The sequence below is a fragment of the Sciurus carolinensis genome, chromosome 11 (genome assembly GCF_902686445.1).
Source record: "Sciurus carolinensis chromosome 11, mSciCar1.2, whole genome shotgun sequence".
Classification (NCBI taxonomy): domain Eukaryota; kingdom Metazoa; phylum Chordata; class Mammalia; order Rodentia; family Sciuridae; genus Sciurus; species Sciurus carolinensis.
The window spans coordinates 77674462-77697358 of NC_062223.1; the positions used below are offsets into that span (position 1 = coordinate 77674462).

At 51.5% G+C, this 22897-nt stretch overlaps 1 protein-coding gene across 5 annotated transcripts in view; it reads right to left on the reverse strand.

Moving 5' to 3' along the window:
* Positions 1-22897, reverse strand: part of Arrb1 (arrestin beta 1) — a 75341-nt gene that overhangs the window by 15047 nt on the left and 37397 nt on the right. For 3 of the 5 annotated variants that reach the window (XM_047516464.1, XM_047516463.1, XM_047516467.1), the window contains exons 2-6: positions 8522-8552; positions 6299-6359; positions 2343-2387; positions 1459-1655; positions 69-128 (exon numbers count right to left, since the gene is read on the reverse strand). In XM_047516464.1, the coding sequence (XP_047372420.1) occupies positions 69-128; positions 1459-1655; positions 2343-2387; positions 6299-6359; positions 8522-8552 (394 nt within the window). Of the gene's footprint in view, positions 1-68; positions 129-1458; positions 1656-2342; positions 2388-6298; positions 6360-8521; positions 8553-11452; positions 11866-21730; positions 21783-22897 lie in introns of those variants that run through there. The other 2 variants (XM_047516466.1, XM_047516465.1) reach the window with 2 other exon arrangements.

A 22897-nucleotide genomic window follows, 5' to 3' on the forward strand; every position in this document is an offset into this window, starting at 1 on the left:
AGAGAGCCAGGGACCTGGGGGCATGATGGTCCTGGACCTGGAGAGATGATCCCCTCGAGGGGACCTACCTTCCCCGTGTCTTCAGGCCCTGGTTGCAACGTCACGGAGCATGGGAGGTTTGGAGGGATCTGTTTAGAAGACAGAATCAGCCCCCTGTCACATCCACCACTGTCCCTCCCCATGTCTCACACCCTTGACACTTTCCCACACACCCATCAGACCAGGACCTGAGGACAGGCCATGTCCCCCCATCAGACTAGGGGTCCCTGGAATAGGCTGTGTCCCCCCATCAGAACACGCCATGCCAGGCGCCATGAAGGGCTAGAAGCTCCTCCAGTGAAGAGGAGGGTTGAAGCATTCCTCAGCTAAAGGGTCTGGCCCAACCCAGTCCTCACAGAGTGGTTGAGAAAGGTCTTTCCATGATGTCTACTGTGGCTGCCCCAAGATGCCCACACCCCAATCCCCAAACCATGTGACCAAGGTTACACTGTTCAACAAGAGGGACTTTGCAGATGTGATCACATTAAGGACACTGAGATGGGGAAGGGCATCTGGATTGTCCAGGTGGGCCCAACGTAATCATGAGTCATCAAAAGAGGAAGCAGGAAGCCGAAGAGTCTGTGCGAGAGTGAAGGACGTGAGACTCTAGCACCATTGCTGGCTCTGAGGATGGAGGAAGGGGACCATGAGCAAAGGAGTGTGCGCAGCCTCCCAGGAACGTGAAGCTGAAAAAGCCGAGGGCATCGGTGCTCCCCGAGCTTCCAGAAGGGACGTGGCCCTGCCCACACCTTGGTTTTAGCTCCACAGGAACCATTTTGGACTTCTGACCTCCAGAAGGAGAGGTAAGATCATGAATGTGTGTCATTTTAACTGGTTGGCCACCAGTGTTGTGGTAATTTGTGACAGCAACCAAAGGAAACTAATGCATCTATGTGACAAAGATGCTTCGGTGCCTCCCCTCCATTCGCTAATGCTCACGGGAAGGGGAAGGAGGCGCAGAATTGACAGTCTAAGAAACATGAAATTGTGAAATCCCAACCCTGGAATCTCAGCACTGAAAGGTGGCAGGGCAGGAAGGTGCACCACCCCTCCCAACCCCCTCACCCCCATGAGCGGGGTTGACGCTGGGTACACTGGCAACCACTCTGAGGGGAGACACCTGTCACGAACCAGGGCTCCTCTCTTCAGCCACCCCTGGGTCCCCCTTTCTCCCACCAGTGACCCAGGCACAGGAAGGTCCAAGGACTAGCCCGGAGGTAAGGGTGGCGCCCCCAGCAGTGGCCGGAGAAGAGACACTTACCAGGTAGTATAAGTGACAGTGCCCCAGGTCCCAATGTACACTGGGGAACTGGATGACACAGAGCGGCTGCCCCCGCTGCCCCCATGTGCCCACCCTGAGCGCTTCCTGGAGGCGGCCCCTCTGGACCGGGGCCCGGGCGGGGGCTGGCAGTCCCTGACCTCAAAGGTGAAGGGGTAGGCATGCTCGCCCAGCTTCTTGATCAGACGCTCCTGCAGCCGCGTCAGGGGCTTCTTGTCCTCGGGGGCCGGCGGGAAGGACTGCACGTTGGCCACAAACAGGTCTTTGCGAAAGGTCAGGCCCAGGACATCCAGGTCCTCCCGGCCATAGCGGAAGGCGCAGGTCAGTGTCACATAGACTGTTGGGGGCAGGGAACACTGAGGAGTGGCCTGGGAGGGTTGCACACACCCCCCCCAGAGTGCCAATTGGAGACTACAAGTTTGTCCCAAGCTCCTGTGGAGAGGGTGAGCTCTCTCCCTCGGAGGGGCTATTACTCAGGACCAGGAAGGGCAGCCCACGGCTGGGCCCTGGGAGGAAGTAGGGCTGCCTGCTCAGCCCCTTCTCCCCTCCCCAGTCCCACTCCAGTTCAGCATGTGTGAGGGCCACAGGAAATGCTCTGTCTGGTGGGGTCGGGGGCTGGAGTGGGCTGGCAGAGGACAGGAAGCAAGTGCAGGGCAGTGTCCAGGAGGCATGGGGTCTCAGCCCAGCCCAGCCCCCACTCTGCCTCCCTGCTGGCTGGGCATAATCCCTTCAGCTTTCTCCTCTGTGAAAGAAGACCCCGACTCCTGCCCTGTTGGCACTCCAGGCCTGCCATGGTCATGACGCGGTGATGAGAAACTGCTCGGGCACTAATAGTGTCTCCTAGCCTGGGCATGGGGCAGGGCTGCCTATGTGGGTGCTTGCTGGGGCTTTCAGGAGGGAGACCAGTGGGATGGACAGGGATGGGTAACAAAAGTAGCCAATGTTCTGCCTGGGAGCCAGGAAGGCCCTGGGCTGAGGTTGGTGGGAAGAAGACCTGGCAGGCAGGGGTGGGGCCACAGCCTACCTCTCCTCTCCTTGAGATACTCAGGATCCACCAGGACCACACCATCTGGGGGAGACAAAGAGTGAGCAGACCCTCCCAACTTGGCCTCCCTACCCTGAAGCCCCAACACCCACCCAAACCCAGCCATCTGTCCATCCAAAGGCATAACAAATAGGAAGGCCAGCAGCACCCAGGGGAGGCTGTCTACTGCCCAGCCTCGTCCCCACTGTGCCCACCCTCTGCCTACCCCAGAATGCCCATCAGCCAGCCGTTGACTTTGGACAGGCTATTTCACTTGTGTTTCTTCATCTGTTAATAAAAATATTGAGGATCTGAAACCTCTAAGCCAGGCTTACTTTGGATTCAGAAGTTTTGAATTGTAGAGAGGCAATAAGATACCTATTTGGGGTACTTCACTCTGCAGGATGTACACCTGCTAGTAAAGCCATGAATACCTTTGCAGGGAAACACAAATACAGTCACATGCCACATAACGTTTCAAAGGGCCCCACTTAGGAGGCGGTCCCATGAGATGATACCACCCAGTGACACAGTGTTTGTCTTAGCTTGTGTGTATGCACACTGTGACATTCCACAATGACAAAACCACATACTGATGCACTTCTCAGAATGTGTCCCCATCATTAAGTGACACATGAGGTTAACTGAGGCATAAATGGCCTCACGTCAGCCTCAGGTTTGCTGATAGAGGAACTCTGTATTGAAGTTAGTTGGAAACAGAGTTAGGTTTTCAGGGCATTCTGGATTTAGGATCTGTGGGTTAGGGTGTGGTCCCTGTGAGGACAGGTGGGTGGTCTCAGTGTGCACACGTGTCGTATGTGTGGTGCTTAGGCAGAGCCCAGCACTTGTGACCGTGATGGAGTGGGTGGGAGGTATCCTGGTGCCCCTCTCCAGCCTGTTCCTTAAAGTGGAGTGTCCAGCTGGACCCAGAGAACAGTTTCTTGGCCCAGCACCCCAGGAGGCCAGGAGCCTTGGTTCAGGGGTCATCTCCTTGCCTGGCATCCCCAGCTCATCTCTGGTCAAACCATTCTCTCGCTTGCCACCCACACTCTTGACACACTGCCCACGCAAGCCCATGTCAGCCCCACGGTCAACCCTTCGGGGAATCTCAGATGACTTGACAGGAGGTAAGTGCCTGGAAGGCTCCAGTCCAGCCATCCTAGGCAGGTCCTAGAGACAGCTGGTCAGCGTATGTCCAGCCCATCCCCATGGCCAAACCAGCCATCTTCCTTCCATTTGTGGTGGCATGTCCTTTGTGCTATGTCCTACACTAGGCACCGGGGCTCAGTGGATAATCAATACATAGGGAGCCCCAGTGAGAGCAACTCACCCCCACCAGGGGTGTCATGAAAGGCTCCCTGGGGAGAGAGGCTGGATCCAGGTCTCACAGGACAAGCAAGGGTTGTCTACTAGATGACTCAGGGTTGGGACAAAGCAGGCAGAGGGACCCACACATTTCTGAGGCCTAGAAGCACAGATACTGGAGGCAGGGGAAGATAAAAAATGTCCCATTGGGCCAGGTGCAGTGGCATATGCCTATAATCCCAGCAATTTAGGAGGCTAAGGCAAGAGGATTCCAAGTTCAAGGCCAGCCTCAGAAACTTAGCAAGACCCTCAGCAACTTGTGGAGAACTTGTCTCAAAATAAACACAAAAGAGTACTGGGGATGTAACCCAGGTAAAGTGTTCCTGGATTCAATCCCCAGAACGCACCCCTGCAAAAAAAAAAAAAGGTCCCATAAGCCAGGCCAGGTTTGGACTGGTACCCAGGCTTGATGGAGAGTAGTTAAGCATGAGGACATTATCCGCTCAAGCCAGAGGACAATGTCATGACAGGCAAAGTGTTTCTTACTCCATATCACATGAGCAACCCTGGGCAGAGCCCCAGAGCCCTCTGGGTTCCCAGAGCACACTGTGGGTGCTCTGTGAACACCTGCTGGGCAGCTCTCAGGTGCCTGCTTTTGCTGGGGAGTTGGTCCCCTCCTATCTTGCCCTCCTCCAGCCTCTGCTGCTGTCCTCAATAGGGCTGTGCTCAGCTCTGGCCTCAGAGAGTTCTCTGCAAATAATGGCCCGAAGCAGATTACAGCCTCTAAGGAGCCAGTACGGGGGAAGAAGCAAATGGCAGGAGAGAACACTGAGCCTCAGAAGACACCAAATGCTGTCCCCAGACATAGCTGGGGAGGAAGAGTGGAGTCATCCTGCCTCAGGTCATAAAGGGTGCTGAGCCTGGATGGAGCTGGCCTCCCTGAAGCTTCCTGGCCTTGCGCATGCTCCCCTGGCCCAGGGACCCCAGTGTTGGCAAGGTATTCCCCCTGGTGAGCTGGAAACTGCCCCTCCTGACCTCTGGCCCCAGGACAGCCCCTGCAGACATGAGCAAAGAAGTGTTATGGTTTAGATATGAGGTGTCCCCCAGCCAGGCGCAGTGGTGCGTGCCTGTAATTTCAGTGACTCAGGAGACTGAGGAAGGAGGATCACAATTCCAAGGCAAGCCTCAGCAACTTAGTGAGACCCTGTCTCCAAAAATTTTTATACCCTGTCTTTAAAAAAGAAAAAAAGAAAGAAAGAAAGGGGCTAGGGATGTGGCTCAGTGGTTAAGCATTATGGGGTTCAATCCCTGGTATCAAAAAAAAGGAAAAGAAAAGAAAGAAAGAAAAAGAAAAGAAAGAGATGAGATAGTCCCCAAAAGTTCATCTACTAGCCAGCAAGAAAGTTTAGAGGGGAAATGATTGGGTTGGGAGAACCTTGATCTGATCAGTACATCCCACTGAGCCACATCCCCAGCCCTTTTTCATATTTTATTTAGAGACTGGGTCTCGCTGAGTTGCTAAGTGCCTCACTAAGTTGCTGAGGCTGGCTTGGAACTCAAAATCCTCCTTCCTCAACCTCCTGTGCTGCTGGGATTACAAGTGTGCTCCACCACACCCAGCTTCATGTCCATCTTAAAACAAAACAAACAAAAAACTATCTATCTGGCCTCACTTTGCTTATTTATAAAATGGGGGTGATCCTGGGCCTCCCTCCCTATATCAGTTGTGGGAAGAAGCAATGAACCCAAGGGTCTTCCAACAAGAGCTGTGTTTCTTTATATATATATATATATATATTTTTTTTTTTTTTTTTAGTTGTCGATGGACATAATACCTTTATTTTATTTTTATGTATTGCTGAGGAAGGAACCCAATGCCTCAGACCTCCTAGGTGACCACTCTACTACTGAGCCACAAGCCCAGCCCAGCAGTGATTCTTAACTGGGAGTGATTTGCCCACCAAGGGGTCATTTGGCAAATCTAAAGATGTTTTTGATCATTATAACTGGGGCATGGGGTACTCCTGGCACCCAGTGGGCAGAGGTCAGGGATGCTGCCAATCACCCTGCAACACACAGGACAAATTCCACCAACAAAGAATTATCCAAACCAAGATGTCAGGAGGGCTGAGTGTGGGAAAGCGTGAACTTGAACAAGACCTTGGAAGGTGACTTCAGCCACCCATGTAGGACCCGCAGGTACACAGGCTTCAAAAAATTTCTCTCTCCATCTCCCACCCTTTGCCCTCAGGAGGCAACCAGAATAAAGGGTTTCTGCGGAGCCCTAGTTGGGGCCTCCCTGTCTACTAGCTCTGTGACCTGGGGCAAGTCAGGGAGCCTGTCTGTGCCTCTTTCTCCTCTTCTGAAAAACAAAGATAACTGCCCCCACTGTCGGCTGCATAGTAAGCCTTGCACGTCATCACCCTCATCCTCCACCACCCCACCCAACCATCAGGATACCTTCCCAGTTTCTCACGCCTGCCCTCCCACAATTTCCTGAGTGGCCTCACTTGAAGTAGAAAATAGCTGCTCAGAAGAAGCACCAGCCTGAAGCAGGGAGCAGTGTGCCCCCTCTGGAGTCCTGAGGGCTCTCAGGGGAGCTCGGGGCCAGTCCCACCAACCCTTCTTCCTCCCTGCCCCCCGGGACTCACCCACAGGGTCCACAAGGTCGATGTGGTCCACAAAGTCCCGCTTTCCCAGGTAGACGGTGAGCTGGGGAGGAGAGGCACAGGGGCTTTAGCAGGTGAGGGCAGGAGGGCACAGGCCTGGAGGAAACCTTGGGAGCTGACCCTGAGACTCATACACACCTCCCTAGCCCTTACTCAAATCACAGTGAGTCGGGCCTGGGTGGCACATGCCTGTAATCACCTGTATCCCAGCTACTAGGGAGGCTTAGGCAGGAGAATCACAAGTTCAGCTGGGTGTGGTGGCTCATGCCTGAAACCCCAGCAACCCTGGAGTCTGAGGCAGGAGGATCACAAGTTCAACAACTTAGCAAGACCCTGTCTCAAAAAAAAAAAAAAAAAAAAAAAAAAAAAAGAATCTCAAGTTTAAGGCCAGCCTGGGCAATTTAGTGAGACCCTGTCTCAAAATAAAAAAAAAATTTTGAAAAGGTTTAACTTAGGGGTACAGCCCTTGCTTAGAAAGCACAAGGCTCTGTGTTTAATTTCCAGCACCTCAAAAGAAAAGAAATCACAATGGGACATGCAGTCCCACCCTAACCTTAAGGCTAAGAATAGCAAATCCCTGCAAAAATTTAAAAGCACCTCATCTCCCAAAACCCTATGAAGAAGTTATTTGTTCCCATTTTGCAGATAAAGTCACTGAGGCCTGGAGAGGTCTTCATGCCAAGCACCATTGAGAGAGGAGGAGCTGAGGCCAAGCAGGCAGCCAAGGGCAGTGCTGGGGCATGAGGGAGGTGGGGAGGCCTGCGCGGGGCCCCAGGGGAGCTGACACTGGTCCTGTGCTCTTCACCTGCTCCTCCTGGTGCAGCCTAGCAGAGAGCCCCTTAGATGACCAAAGCTAGTTTCCACTCAGTAGCCAGCCTTCAGGGAAGGAGCTCCAGGCTGGAACTCCAGTGGCTCAAAGATGAATCCAGAGCATCATCCTAGAAGTTCCTGTGCCTCAATAGTCCCTCAGTCCTGATCATTCTACCTCTGTTGTCTTTCTCAAATCCCTCCGTCTCCATCCCCAAGCCACTCTTGCCTAGAGGACTTGATACACAGCCCCTCCATGCTCTACTGTCTGGGCTGTTCTCCCCTCCTTCGCCAAACGGGTTGGTGTAAAATGCAAATCTAACCATGCCACTCATGTCTGAAAACGGAGAACCCTCGGTGCCCAGAGATAAGGATGACAAATGGGTTTCATTCCAAGTGCCAACTCTGATCAATTGGTTGAGACTGCCTGGGGCCCTGGATTGAAAAGGAATGCAAAATAAATCCTGGCACAGAGGGAAGGGGTGAAAGGTGACGGGCGATGGCTGCTGTTGGACTGAAGGGGGATGTGGAAGTCGGCTATTTGCCAACCCAGGCCAGGGCTCAAGCTCCTAAGACCAGCCACGGGACTCCCACAACCCTGCCCCGCAGCTGCCCCAGCCTCCATCCCGCTCCTTCTGCTCCATCTTGGCATCCTGGGACTCAGCTGCCAGGGATGCCCCTACACCCTCCAATTTTATGTTCCTGCCTCCTTTTCACTTTGCCTTGCCTGGAAATGCGTCCCTTCTAGAGGAAGCTGTCCCTGAACACCCAGGCTTGTTCTTGCAGCCCCTGGGCATCCCTGTATCTCACTTGGCACTTTATGCGGAAATGATCAATTTCCATGTCTGCCCCACCGTCTGGCTGTGAGCACCGCGCCTGATTCATCTCAGCACACCCTACCCGATCCCCACAGGGCTCAGCCCAGACCTGGCATGAAATGATGTCAGTAATATATATCCGCTCAGCCGAGAGGAATGCAGGATGGAGCCTGGGGTCTGTGGAGGAAAGAAAGAAAAGGGGACAGGCCCTGGAAGCCGCCCTGGGATAACAAGGTGACACCAGGAGAAAGACACCCCCATGGCCAGCAGCCCGCACTCACTGCCTTATGCTCTGTTTATCACACTCTCACTGAAGCCTCGCTATGGAAGGCTGGGAGGCCATCCCTCCCCAAGCAGAGCTGGGGCTCCCTCAGATCCAGGCAGAAACTCTCTTGAAAGGCCCCTCCCTGTTTGAATTGAGGGCTCCTGGGGACAGAGCTGTGTCACCCTGACAGGAAGCCATGCCTGCTCTGTCCCCAGGAGTTATGTGTTTCCATAGAGACACCGCTGCTCCTCTGCCCAGGAAAGGACCCCAGAGTGTGGGCTCTGGCAGGAGCTGGGTGCAGCCTGCCCGACTCACCTTTCCATTGGGGCTCGCCTTCTTGAACACTCTGTGGAGAGAAAGAGAGGTGAAGCCAGGGTTAGCACATCCTTCCCAGGCAGGCGCCTGCAGGCCACCCTGAGGCCCAACAGTGGGTGTGCCCTGGAATGACTCGCAGGCACTTGGAGAGGCCAGTGTCCAGCACTACCAGCTCTTGCCATGTGTACCCGACCTCCATCTAAGCCACCATCGTGGCCATTACAGTCCTCCTGGGATACACGACAGCCATTCTTCACACGGCAGGGACTCTCAGGGTGGAAGATGTCCCAGCTCTCGCAGAGGCAAAGCCTCAAGGGCCCACAAGGCTGAAATGTGGCCTCACCTCGTCCTCCAGGCATCCCCTCCGCATCTCTCCCTCAGTCCTCTCCTACCTCCCTGCTCCGTGCTGGTCTTCAGACCCACCAGGTGATTCCTGCCTCAGGGCCTTTGCTCTAGCACTTTCTCTGCCCGTGGGATGCTCTCCCACACATCTGCCTGCCCAACCCCACGGCCTTCCCGACACTTCAGCCTGCGCCTCCCCTGACACCTTCCTGCGCTCTACTCTTCCTCTTCCCACATCATCTCTGTAACCTGCTCCACAATTTCCTTGTTCACTCCGTGCTGGCCTGTCTGCTCTCCCGGCAGGCCCGCTTCCCAAGGTCAGGGGTCTTTGTCTCTTCTGTCCACAACGCAATGGCTGGTCAATAAAACTATTCACGAATAGCAGGTGGCGAGCCTTAAACACCAGCTGAACACGTGAATGAAGGAGTTAGTGAAGGAATAATACATCCGGGGTCACAGCCAGAGCACTAGTTGCCAGGCAGGATGGACCCCCAACTCCGGAGAAGCACTGCCTGTGTCCACAGCTCCTGCTGCCACCTCGCCCTGCTGTGTCTGGGCCACCAAGTCCCCTGGACCTACTCACCATCATCTAGCCCAGAACTTCTCAGGGTAATTATTGGGATGGAAAAAAGGAAAGTGAAAGAGACCCAGAGATGAGAGAAGGTGTTGGAGCAAAGAGGGACATAGGAAGAGAGAGGACAGGGACGCGGGCATGAAAGTCAAGGATGGAACAAGAGATTTATAAAGAGAGAGAGAGAGAGAACAGTCACCAGCAGAGAGCAGGTCCACAGGGGGCTGAAGAGAGATGCCAGCCCCTAATCCTCTCCAGGAGCAGAAGGCCCAGTGAAGGCCACCTCATACCAAGATGGCGGCTCCAAGGAGGAGGCAAGTGGAGTGATGGCTCTGTGGCCTCCGGAGTCCCGGCCCCTGTTCCTCCTCTGCTCACTTCTGGGGCCCCAGGGACCACAGATGGGTCAGAGCATTGCCTGCAAAAGCGAGCTCAGCACGCCCTCCCCCGCCTCCCCTGGGAGCCCCAGGCTCTTCCCCTGTCATCAATATTTACCAGCCTTGGGAGTGTGGAGATGCCACAGTTGGCTGGGGTGTGATAATTGCTCAAGTGAGAAAAAATACAGATCACACGGTTGGAACCAGCAGCTCCCAAGCCAGGACTGGGCCTGCAGAAGAGACCAGAAAAGTGGCCCAGTCCACTGGGAACTCAGCTGCTTCCAGGCCTCTGTCTCTCTCTACCCCTCGGAAGCGCAGGTCTGAGGGAAAGGAGAAGCCACACACACCCGAGGGCGCAAATAACTGAGTCAAGGAAAGCCAGTCCAGTGACTGATGGGAAGGATAAGGCGTACCCAGTGGTACCGAGCCAGGCTGGGAGAAGCGGTACTCAAGAAGGCAGGGAGGACGAGAAGAAGGAACTAGCATTTCTTGAGTGCCTGATTATTTTTCATAACAACACTGTGAAATGGATATGATAATCCTTATTTTATAAATAATTAATTTGAGGCTCAGAGAAATGCAGTAATTTGCCCAGGAACACACAGCAAACAAAGGACTTGATCAGGATCCAGATCTAATTCTATCTGTCTGCCTCCAGAGGCTGGGTGCTCTATATCCAGCCCCGCTGTTCCCTAAAGCAGGTGTTTTTATCAACATCAGGAATAACAGAAGAAAGCGGAAATGAGGACGGGAAGGGAAGAGAAAGAAATGAAAGGGTGAGTGGGGGCGAGGGACAGAGTGGGGAGGCTAGGGGCAGGAAGCACAGCCAGCAGTGGGGACTGTCCTGGCTCTCAGTCAGCATGGGGCCACCTCCCTCAGGAAGCGGGACTCATGGCTTCCTAAAACAACAGCAGCTGCTGCCGCATCCCTGAAAGCATGTTTGTTATGCCCTGGACGTGTCTCCAAGGATGTTTCCCAGAACACTGCTGATCTTTACAACCCTCCCATTTCAGAGACGCGGAAATTGAGGCTCAGAGAGGCGACTCACTGTCTGTCTCTAGAGCCCACTCCTTCACACCACCAAGCCCTCCCCTAAACTCTTCCAGCTTCCCACCCCCAACACTGTCAGCAAAGAGGCCACCATGGGGTGATCCCAGTCTCCCAGGGCCCCACACGTGCAACACCACAAGACCACTCTCCTGCCTGCTTCGAAGAGCACAAGCTGGGGTCAAAGCCAAACCCCAGGCCAGTGCACGCCTGTGATCCCAGAGGCTTGGGAGGCTGAGGCAGGAGGATTGTAGGTTTGAAGCCAGCCTCAGCAACCTAGTGAGGCTATAAGCAACCTAGCGAGACCCTGCCTCAGAATAAAGAATAAAAAGGGCTGGGGATGTGACTCAGTGGTAGTGCCCTTCAGTTCAGTTTTTGACAAAAAAGGAAAAACAACCCCAGGTTGTGGGAGACTGGGCTCAGTTTCCCCCCAAGTTTCCTCTGCTGCTCTGCCTAATCCTCGGAGCAACAGCTGGGTTCCCAAAGAGAAACATCAGCAGCATTCTGGATGACCAGAATGCAGGCAGGGAACAGAAACCAACTGTGGGTAGCTCCAGGCAAGGAGGAGGGGTACTACAAGGGGACAAAGAACCTCACGGGAAGGATGCGCAGGCAGGTCGCACGGGGGCTGGACCCGGGAACCGGGAAGCCATGGGCTCTCAGGCGGTCGCTCCGTCTCTCCACCTCTCCTCCCTAGGCTGCATGTTCTCCCAGCTGCACAGCCGTCGGTGCAGCTGCTCCATTGTCTCTGTGGACCAATCTCTGCTTACTCAGGGCTTTTCTGTTTCTCCATTCCTTGGGCTGCATGTGACTCACACCCCAACCCTGTTCCTACTCTGTCTCTCGTTCAGCTTCCTGCTCCTAACTGGCTGAATGGCCAATTCCAAATTGGTTAGCAATTGGTTCGCTTTGGTCAGGTATTCCACCCCTGGGCCAATCAGCTCTGCCCCGGATGTATCACGTGGTCCATGAGGTATGCGCAGAAGGTGGGTAGTGTTTTCCAAACCAGGGGTCACCCGGGTAATGAAGTCAACTTAAAAGATTTTTTTTTTTTTTTTTTTTTTGGCGGTGCTGGGGATCGAACTCAGGGCCTTGTGCTTGTAAGGCAAGCACTCTACCAGCTGAGCTATCTCCCCAGCCCTTTTTTTTTTTTTTTTAATGGATCAGAATAGAGTAGAATACAGGCAGCAAAGGTATAATAGATGTGGCCATATTGAACAATATTCAGATCCCTTCTAAGGCTGGGCGGATGGGAGTATCAATCTCCTACAGCCCTATGAAGTTAGACAGGCCTATGTGGCTTGTTCTGGCCAATGACACAGGAGAAGTGTCACATGTCACTTCCAGACAGATGCATATAAGTCCCAGTACATGAATCTCCATGCCCCTTGTATTCATGTTCTATGGCTGCGACAAAAGATAATCACAAATTTAGGGGCTTAGGAGAGTACAAATTTATAATCTCTCAGTTCTGTAGTTCAAAAGTTCCAAATGGGTCTCACTAGGTGTTGGCAGGTTTCTTTCTGTCGACCTTCCCTTGCCCTCCGCGGCTTCTGGAGGACACTCACATTCCCTGCCTCATGGTCTCCCTCCTCCACCTTGAAAGTCAGCAGGTTCAGGGCCAGTGTTCACCCTGAAACACTCGGTCCTCCTCTTTGACCCCCTCTTCCCCTTTTAAACATTTTTGGGATTGCACTGAGCCCATGTGAATAATCTAGAATAATCTCCCTTTTGTAGGCCAGCAGATTAGCAACCTCAATTCCCCTGCAGGCATCACTGCTCTAACACATGAGGGTTCTCTCGATCATTCTGAGTTGAGCATTCTTAGCCTACCACACTCTTTCTTCTGCCACTGAAACCAGCAATGGTCTGGATGGGAAGGGCTGTCCTGCTGCATAAAGGTGAGCAGAAGGGAGAAAGAAAGCACTTGAGCCGCTGAGACTCAGGAGTGTTTTGTTACCACTGCAGACCAGTTTTCCTAGCTGATACAAACAGCCACAGTATTCACTGAAACTTGAGTTTCAGGTGAGGGTAATAAGTTACAATGTAAAACGAATTCCAGGCAGCAAATTTTAAAATGTTTAAAATTCACTCTTCTAAAAAAACATGCCTAAACCAAATATGTTTATGAGTGTCTGTGAAGCCTGTTGGCTGATGTTTTCTGATTCCATTACCCTCCAGTAACCAGGTTGACTTCTCCAGGGAACCCCATCCTCACCGGCATTAACGTTCTATCGCTCTTCTCAAGTCATTAATCCTTCCAGTGTCCCTTTGTACCTACCAGGGAGAGAGCTACACCACTATGGACCCAGGCAAAGTACCCTCTAAGACAGATTACCCAACAAATAGAACTTAAAATTCTGTGTGGCACAACTAAGAAGTGGAATATTATACTGCACTGAAATTATGCTCTCATCTTTCATAATTCAGGGAAATGACTAAAATAGAATGTTACGCAGAATAAGTCTGGAATCAAAACATTACATTTAGCATTAAAACCAACTTTATATTCAATAAATACCCAAGAGAAAGAATGAGAAAACTTAATGTCGTTAAGATGACAATACTCAAATTGATCTTTGAAGACCAAAATTGATCTATAAATTCAATGTGATTTTTATCAAAACCCCAGCTGAAACTTTTGCAGAAATTTGTAAACTAATCCTAAAATTCATATGGAAATACAAGGGACCAAGAACAGCCAAAACAATCTTGGAAAAAAAAATAGATCCACATGTCCTGATTTCAAAACTTAATGCAAAGGCACAGTAATCAAAACTGCATGGTACTTGCATATGAACATATAGATCAATAAAAGAGAATTAAGAGTTCAGAAAAATACAAATATTTATGATCAATTGTGTGTCGTGTGTGTATGCACGCGCACACTCCCACTTGGGATTGAACCCAGAGGCATTTTACCTCTGGGACTACATTCTTAGCCTTTTTTTATTTTTTATTTTGGGACAGGGTCTCCTAAGTTGTCATGGCTGACTTGAACTCGCAATCCTCCTGCTTCAGCCTCCTGAGTAGCTGGAATTATAGGCATGTGCCACTGTGCCTGGCTGATCAATTGATTTTTAACAGGGAAGCCAAGACAAATCAATAGGGAAAGAACAGCCTTTTCAATGAATGATAATGGGACAACTGGATATTCATATGCAAAAGAATAAAGTTAGACCCTTACCTCACACCATATACAGAGATTAGCTCAAAATGGATCAAAGACCTAAGTGTGAGAATCACAACTATAAAACTCTTGGATGAAGCCACAGGGTTAATCTTCATTATCTTGGGTTAGGCAATGATTTGTTAGATATGACACCAAAAGCTTATGCAACTAAAGAAAAGACAGATAATATTAAAACATTGGTGCTACAAAGGTCATTATCAAGAAAGAGAAAAGACAACTTGTAGAACAGAGAAAATATTTTCAAATCATGGTTTGAAAAGGTCTTATATCCAGGATATATACAGGACTATTACAAACTCAACAACAAATAGGCAAATAACCCAATAAAAATGGGCAATGGATTTATTTGCATAGACCAATCTCCAAAGAAGTGGCCAATAAACACATGCAAAGATGTTCCCCAGCATTTGTGTTCATGGAAATGCAATTCAAAACCATAAGGCTTAATTCACACCCACTAAGATGGTTATGATAGAAAAGGACGATAATACACCTTGACAAGAACATGGAGATACTGAGCCTCACATAGTGCAGGTGGGAATGCAAAGTGTGAAGCCACTTTGAGAAGCAGCATGGGGGCTCCTCTGATATTAAAACAGAGTTCATATACGATCCAGCAAGGCCACTCCCAGGACTTGGAAGAAATCAATTCCACTGAAAAGAAAATAGAAATCGTGTCCACACAAAAACTTGTACATGAATGTCCTTAGCAGTAGCATCTAAAATAGCCATAAAGAATGGGGAAAATTGCCAATGTCCATTAACTAATGAATGTATTTTTAATGTGGCATATACATAAAATATGACTATCATTCAGCCATAAAATGGGACTGAATACTGACTCACACTACAACATAGATGAACCTTGAAAACGTTATGCTGGGTGAATGAAGCCAGAAATAAAAGGCCACATAGAGTTGATTCCACCTCCATGAAATGTCTAGAAGAGGCAAATGCATAGAGACAGGAAGTGGATTAGTGATGGCCAGGAGATGGGAGGGTGAGGGAGGAAGGGGAGGGAGTGTAACAGGTTCAGGGTTTCTTTGAGAGAGGTTGATGAAAATATTTGGAATTGGACAGAAGAGATGGTTACCTGACTTTATGAATATACTGAAACCCACCAAACTGCACCAATGTCATGGTATTCTGCCTCAATGTGGAAGGAAGGAGAGAAAGAAAGAAAGGAAAGGAAGTGCACCTCAAAATCAACAGAGTCTGAAGAAGACTCAGTCGCCTGCCTGCTTTTTTCTCTCTTAACTTCTGTTATCCAGTGATCATAAGTTGCTTCATAAGGATGCTGGTGCTCCCTAACAAGGTATACCCCAAACATTAAAAAAAGGAGAGTCTGCAAAAAACTAGGGAAGTTAAAAGAAAAACTTGGATCCCAACCTCTGAAAGCTGGGGGTCAGTGTCCCTGGTCTGGAATGCACAGCCCAGCCCTCTCAGCTCCGACTCCTCAGAGCCCCCGGCCTGCAGCGCCACTGTCACGACTGCCATCTGTCTTCTGCTCAGCTACCTCTTCCTATAGGAAGCCTTCCCTGACTTCCCCAGGCTCGGTTAGGAGGCCCCAACTGCACACCCAGCATGTCTCCATTCACAGCAATGTAATGGTCCATTAAACCCCCCTCAGCTGTGCTTCTATACAGCAACGAGAGTAGCGACCTTCTCTGCATTATTGCCAGTGGGTCTCTGGGGCACAGCATGGTGCCTGGGACACAGTAGGTGCTCAGTAAATAAGGTTGGAAGTTGCTGAATGAGGGACCTTAAGAGAGGAGTCCAGTGAGAGATGGTGGAAGATTAAAGGACAGTGGTGGTGACCCTCACTCCGGCTGAGTGCTCTCCCTGGGTTTCTGTCTCACTTCCATCTCACTCTCAAGAACAGGCACTGGACTTAGAAAAGGCTTCTCAGGGGCAGGGCAGGCCCCTGCCTTGATCGAGGCCACGGATCTATCATTCACTTAGGCCCTACCAGGACCACCCTCTGAGGAAATTAACGTAACACAAGGCCAAGTTAGAGAAACTGGCCAGCCAAGCCAGCCACCAGCCACTCAGCTTTCCCACCAGCCAGGCACTGTGCTAAGCACTCGCACACGTTAGTGTGTCGGTCCATCTAACTACTCCCATTCTCCAGAGCAAAAACACCAGGTTCAGAGACTCCAAATTGGTTGTCCAAAGTCACAAGGCCAGTATCAGAAAACTCATAGAACCATTGATGGAAAATCACGGAACAAAACATGTCTAACTTAACACCAGAAAACTCATCCTGGAAAGACGAGCTATGAACACAGAGCCACTACCAGGGAACTAGGAGAGCACTCAGAACAATTCCTTCCTGTGTGAGAGTCAGAAAAAATCCTGTGAAAGCAGTGAACACGGGAAGAACTTCAGCTTTTCCCTCAATCTTCAGTCAACACCAGAAAACTCATCCAGGAGGGAAATCAGGTACCAGATCCTACTCTAAGAGTGTCACAAATATTAACTCTTATTCTTTCAACTACCCTATAAGGTGTACTACCATCATCCTATTTCGTAGATGAAAAAACTGAGGCACGGCGAGATTAAGTAATTTGCCCAAGGTCATACAGCAAAGGAGCAGAGCTAGATACTGGAGCTCAGGCGATCTGGCTCCAGAGACCATGCTTTTAAACACTCCCAGTGCTGCCTGGGAGATGGAACAGTATGGTTGCGTCTGGGAAGTCAAGAAGGACTTCAGGGCTGGAGGGGATCTTAATGGACACAGAGAGGTGCAGAGGAGGTAACAGCTCTGCAGGTGGAGGCCCAAAGAGAATGGCTGCGTCCACTGGCTTGGGAGACGGTGAGCAGCTGGGTGTGGCTGCAGTGTGTCCTGAGTGCCTAGGAGGAGCCTCAGGAGCGGAGAGTGGGCTAAAGGAGGGAGCACTCCCTCCCCAGATAGTATTGGAGCACCTCTGTGTACCAATCCTGGGCTAGGAGGGTAGGGGAACTGTGAAGGACCTTAAATACCAGGCTCATGAACTTGGCCCTCATCCGGAAGGCAGTGGGGAGCCGTGCACGACTGAGGGGCGGGAGAGTGAATGGCTAGAACTATATTTTGGATACAGAGATGGCTTCCCCAGTCCTGCTCCTGAGAGCAGCCATGGCTCTGTTGGGCAGAGTGGGCACCAGGCAAGGGGGGCATTCAGTCTCAGAGGCAGACGCCCTACATTCTGACCCACTTTCCAGGGTGTGAGAGCAGCCATCAGGGAGCAGGGAGGTGTGAGGAGCAGGTGGCAGCGGAGGCAAAGAGGCTCTGAGAGGCCTTGTGACACTCTCCCGGAGGCAGGGTTATTTGTGTACAGACTTGTCCGCTCTGCCAGAGTATCACAGCCCTCCCGCCACAGCCCTGCCTGCCTGCTCACCTGCCATCAGTGCACCTGCCTCTAAACAGCCCAGGAGGGCAGACAGGAAATGTCACCCTGTTTCACAGATCTCTGGGCTCTGGGGAGCCATAGGGGCCACAGAACAACCTGCTTCATTCCCCAGATGGAGAAATCAAAGCCCACGGGCCAGAGGACTCTCGCACTGGGGCGGCCTGGCCTGTGCCGAGCTGGGCTGTGAGGAGCACCCCAAGGTTCTGCTGCCCCTGGCTCCTGCCACTCGCCCTCCCTGGCCCCCTCAGGTCTGCACATGGCTCAGGGGGCACAGGGTGATGCCGAGAGGCCAGAGGGGTCGAGGTGGGCCGGGTCTGGTCAAGTCTGGCACCTGGGCTCTGGGCTCCCCACAGTCTTCCAGGCAGAGCGTTCGCAGTCACTTTTCTGGCCATGATCCATATTTGGGAAGTTTTCAGAGGGTACACATGAAGGAAAGAGGGAAGCCACCAGGTGGCCACGGACAGAGGGGAGGGTTTCTTAAAGGAGCTTGGTCCATTTTCTGGTAACCTATGAAAATGGAGATGTGAAAATCAAAGGCTAATAAAAATGTCACCAACCAGGCTGGCAGCTGGATACCAAAGAACCCACAGACTGCCCTGAATGCTGTCCAGCCTTCCTGAGGGTCAAGGATGGGAAGGCTGCAGAGGAAAGAGCCAGAAGCTGTGGTAGGCAGACCTTGCCTGAGTCCTGCATGACCTTGGGCTAGTCTCCCATCCTCTGAGCTCACCCCCCAGTGGTTGGAAATAATATTAAAACCTGGTAGCTATCAGGAAACCAAAAAAGGGGAGCTGACATTGTTGATATCATTACTATCATTACCATCATTACCCTGTCAGTGTCCCGCCCTCCCCCATGCTGTCGGGGAGAGCGCTTGCCTTAATGTCCCTTAGGAGGCCCTGGGACAGAGGCATAGCTATGTGACCCCTCTGGAGACAGGGAGGTCTTTTTAGCTGCTGTTCTCCTTCCCAGTCTCACATGGAAGGCACAGTTGGTGATGTTCTCTTCCCAGTTTAGACTCCCACCTTCCAGAAATCCCCAGAGACATGCCCCGCTCTTCCGTCATCTTGCCCAGCCCATCCTTCCATCCACACTCCCCGTATGCTATGCTCATCAGCTTCCCAACTGTCACCAAGAAGCCCCCAACAGCGTCAGTGCTCCTGCCCTGATTCCTCTGCCCCCTCGAGGCTTGGCTTCTCCCTCCCTTCCATTCATCCTTATTTCCCTCCTTTCTCTCCTTCCTTTTATTTTCCACAACTCTGGGCATTGTTCTTCCCTGCAGGAGAGTCAGACCCCTGTGGACTGTGTGTGTAGCCAGGGCACCTACACTCAGGATGGATGTGGAGTCGGGGGACAGACATTCCACAAAGAGAATTCTCCCCCAGGAGCAGAGTGTGATGTGCCCAGCTGGGCTCCAGCCACATCAGCCCCTTTCCCCTCAGCATCCACAGGGTGCCTGCCTCTTGCTACGCCTTAGGGGACACCATGGAACAAGGAGAATAACAAACTTCAGAGAGCAGGAACTGCATCCTCCTTTAGTCAGACCTTTTCCTTGGTACATAGTAGGTGCTTAATAAATATTTTGAATGAATGAATAAATGAACCAACTAGAAACAAACCCTGAGCTCAAAGCTGGGGAAAAATAGGACTGAGACCAAACAATAAATTAGAGGCAGCAGCCTGACCACCAGGATGAGCTGTGGCGGATGCACAGCCTCAGTAGGAACCTGCAGAGACAGAGTGCTCCAGACACCTGACAGTCCCCGTCACCTTCCCAGCAGGAAGATTTTATCTAAAGGGGTCTGGGCCAGGTATGGTGGTGCACACCTGTAATCCCAGGGGCTTGGGAAGCTGAGGCAGGAGGACTGCAAGCTCAAAGCCAGCCTCAGCAATTTAGGGAGGCCCTGTCTCAAAATAAAAAATGAAAAGGGCTTCTGGGCACAGTGGTGCACACCTGTAATCCCAGCTGCTCAGAGGCTGAGGCAGGAGGATCACGAGTTCAAAGCCAGCCTCAGCAACTGACTACGGCCTTAAGCAACTTAGTGAGACCGTGTATCAAAATTTTAAAAATAAATAAATCAAAAGGGCTGGGGATGTGGTTTAGTGGTTAAGCACTCTTGGTTCAATCCCTGGTACCAAAAATGTAAAAAGCACAGGGCAGCAGGGTGTGTGGCTTGAGGGGGGTTAACTTTTGCCCATTTAAATGTACAAACTTTTAGGAGTATAGAGTAACATATTATAGTATATTAAAACAATACTAATTCAAAACCAATACTTCTTTCCCACTGTGGATCCAGTCTGGGGACCCATCTCATATCAGCTGCTCTGTAGGTCGGTCAGGAGGCCAAGAGCCTCTGTGGCCAGGGCCTTTGCATGGGCTGCGGCCTAAGACCTGAGTGATGGCTCTTTTCCTGAGAAAGAACTCGGGGGAGGTATGCCAGATATGGTGGCCATGGTGGCTCGGAGCTGACTTGTGAAGATTAAAGAGATGACTGTCACCAGATTTTTAGGAATTTTTGAGTTAGTTATTATACAAAGTCATTATCAGTGGTTCTCTTTGCGGGGGGTGGTGGTGGCGTGGAGTTTGAGTTTGCACCCAAGGGGATATTTGGCAATTTCTGGAGACAATGTAGAGGTCTCGACTTGGGAGAGCAGTCTCCCAGTTTCTAGCAGGTACAGGCCAGGATGCTGCCTGCATAAAGCAAAGGGCACTAGTCCCCAGGCCCCAACAAAGGATCTCTAGTCCAAGTGTTAACAGTGTTGATGCTGAGAAATCCCAATAAGCATAATTAAGTAAAGTACTTAAAAACAAAGGGAATACATGCTCAAAGCTTATCACTTCCTAATGACCTTATGGAATTTTCCTATTTGTTCTTTGAGGTTACCTATGTCTATGAGGGCTGTGGAGAGGGTGGATTCTGTGTAATGGGGTCTACTGTGCATCTTTCCTCAACTCCATCTTCAATAACATCGCATTGAGCAGGCGTCTGAGGCAGGAGTATTTACACCACAGAAACTGGCAAATGCTACTATCCATTCACTTCCTTTTTTTTCCCCCCAAAAGGTCAATTGCTACCAGCACACCATTGAGTGTCGCCCTATGGAGAGAAGGAAGTTCACAAGCCTGGGGAATCCTTCCCAAGTTCCAGCTCAGTACTGGCTTGCTCTGTGGAGTCTGAAACAAGGATCTGAATGTGGCCCTGTGCACAGACTCCAGCACACACACACACACACACACACACACACACACACACACCCCATACCACACACTGACAGACACCACACCCACCACACAGACACACAAGCCACGCAAACCAGATAGTGGTCCACATCCACATATGCATACAAACATACCACATGGACTGGGGATGTGGCTCAGTGGTTAAGCACCTCTAGGTTCAATCCCCTGTATCAAAAACAAAAACAAAAAAACCAACACACCACACTCGCCACACCACAAAGGCATCGTAGACAGTTGCTACACGCATACCTTCGATGCTTCATACATCACACAGTCACACCACACACACACACACACACACAAACACACCACGTATACAACCCCACACAGTACACCCACAAATACTAAATATTCCCCACACACGTACAAACACATCACACTTGCATGATACACACACCACACAAACACACATACACTCCCCCGGTAGCCCTCCACCTAGTGGAAGAATAACTTGAACAATAAGAGAAATAGAAAGGAATGTCAATCCCACCGACTGCATTCTTCGGTGTCTGAACACTAGTACCCCTCCCCATCCTCTGTGGTCTACCCTTCCCCACACCTTCTGCTAAGATGACGTTCTCAACATTCCTCTGAAAAGCACCAAGTCAGGTGACCCTATTTCAGTACTTCTGTAACCACTGATCAAGTGCTTCCCCAGCCCCGCTCCCTGTCCGGCTCTCAGTAGCTCCAGAGCCAAATCTGGCCTCTGCACCTTCCCGAGCCCATGCAAGCAGTACCCTGGGCATTCCAGCCACGAGACACTTCTACTGCCACCAGATACGGGTAAGCCCAAATCTCCATCTCCAGTCAGACCCTGTCTGACCTCACGCCCACAAGTGATGGGATATCACTACTTGGAAGTCCCCCAAGTCCTCAGGCAAATTCCAACCAACTTCCTCCCCACGGGGCTCCCCTGTGCTCCCTGTCCCTGCCCATCCCAGAGGTAGCACAAAGGAAGTCTCAACGCACATCTCAGGAATCAAGAAATAATGATGCAAATTCCATAGCGAGAAAAACAACATCAACTTCCTGGTGAGGCAGATAGGAAGTCTTACCCCATTTTGCAGCTAAGAGCCCTGAGGTTCCGGGGTGTTCCAGGACCAGCCCTGGAGCAGAGCAGAGGCAGTGAACCGTAAGGTGCAGGGTGGCCCGTGAGACCCAGAGCTGGGGACTGCACGCGGCAGCAGCCAGGACAGGGCCAGCCCTGCAGATCGCTCTCCCCAGCCCTGAGTGAGGGGTCAGTTACAAAGAAAAGGAAAAGGCGTTCCTGATACGCGTCCTGTTTCCTCTCCTCCTCTGGGCTTCTCGAGCCACGGAGGGCGGACGTCTCTGGGCTGGCAGCACTTGGCCTGTGCACACACAGGCTACGGTGAGGGTCTCTTGGACCCCTTCCCACCCCAGCCGTGTGCTCTGCGTGGAGGCCTGAGCTCACTGCAATGACCCCTCAAGCCTCTTTCCCAGCCCCAGGAAGCCTCTGCCTTTTATCTTGAGTAGGTACCTCCTGTCCATGAATGTGCCATTAAGGCACCTCCCCAGGAAGCCCCCCATGTCACCCTCACTTGCTGCCCCAGAGAAGTCAACTCCCTAGCTGCCCAGCTCATTCTGTGCCTATTGCCTGTGGGACCTGGGCTTTCCAGGAGTAAGGCAGGGGAGGGGTCCCAAAGGCAGAGGTCATCAAATGAGGTTTCTTGAGTGAGAGAACAAAAAGGAGCCTTCCCCATCAGACAGGGGACCTTCCGAGGACACAGGTCAGGTCTCAAAGAGGGATCTCTGAAGGAGGTAGCCATGACTCCTCCGTCAGATTAGAGACTCCCGCAGGAAAAAGGTCATGCCTCACTCCTCAGGCAACCGCCAGAGGATGAGGTGCCCATGTCCCCTCTACGTGACAGGGGGTCCCAGAGAACAGGAGTCAGGCTCCCCCATCACACAGGACCCTCTCTCTCCTGGAGGACAGGGCCATGTCTCCTCCATCAGAAAGGAGCTCATTAACAGCATTGTCACCATCTGCTGCCCCCTCAGCATTCCCAGACCAGACTTCAGCTCAGTCTAAGGCAGACGGGTGGGCTGCCCTCTAGGGCAGAGCTGGAGGGGTCTTTCCCCCATCTTTCCCTGCGTAGGATCCCATGCCAGCTTCCCATCCATGCCCTCGATGAACTAAAGCTTCCAAGCCATACTTAAGACAGCCTCGTGTCTGGGTAGAGGTCAGAGACCATCTATGTTGA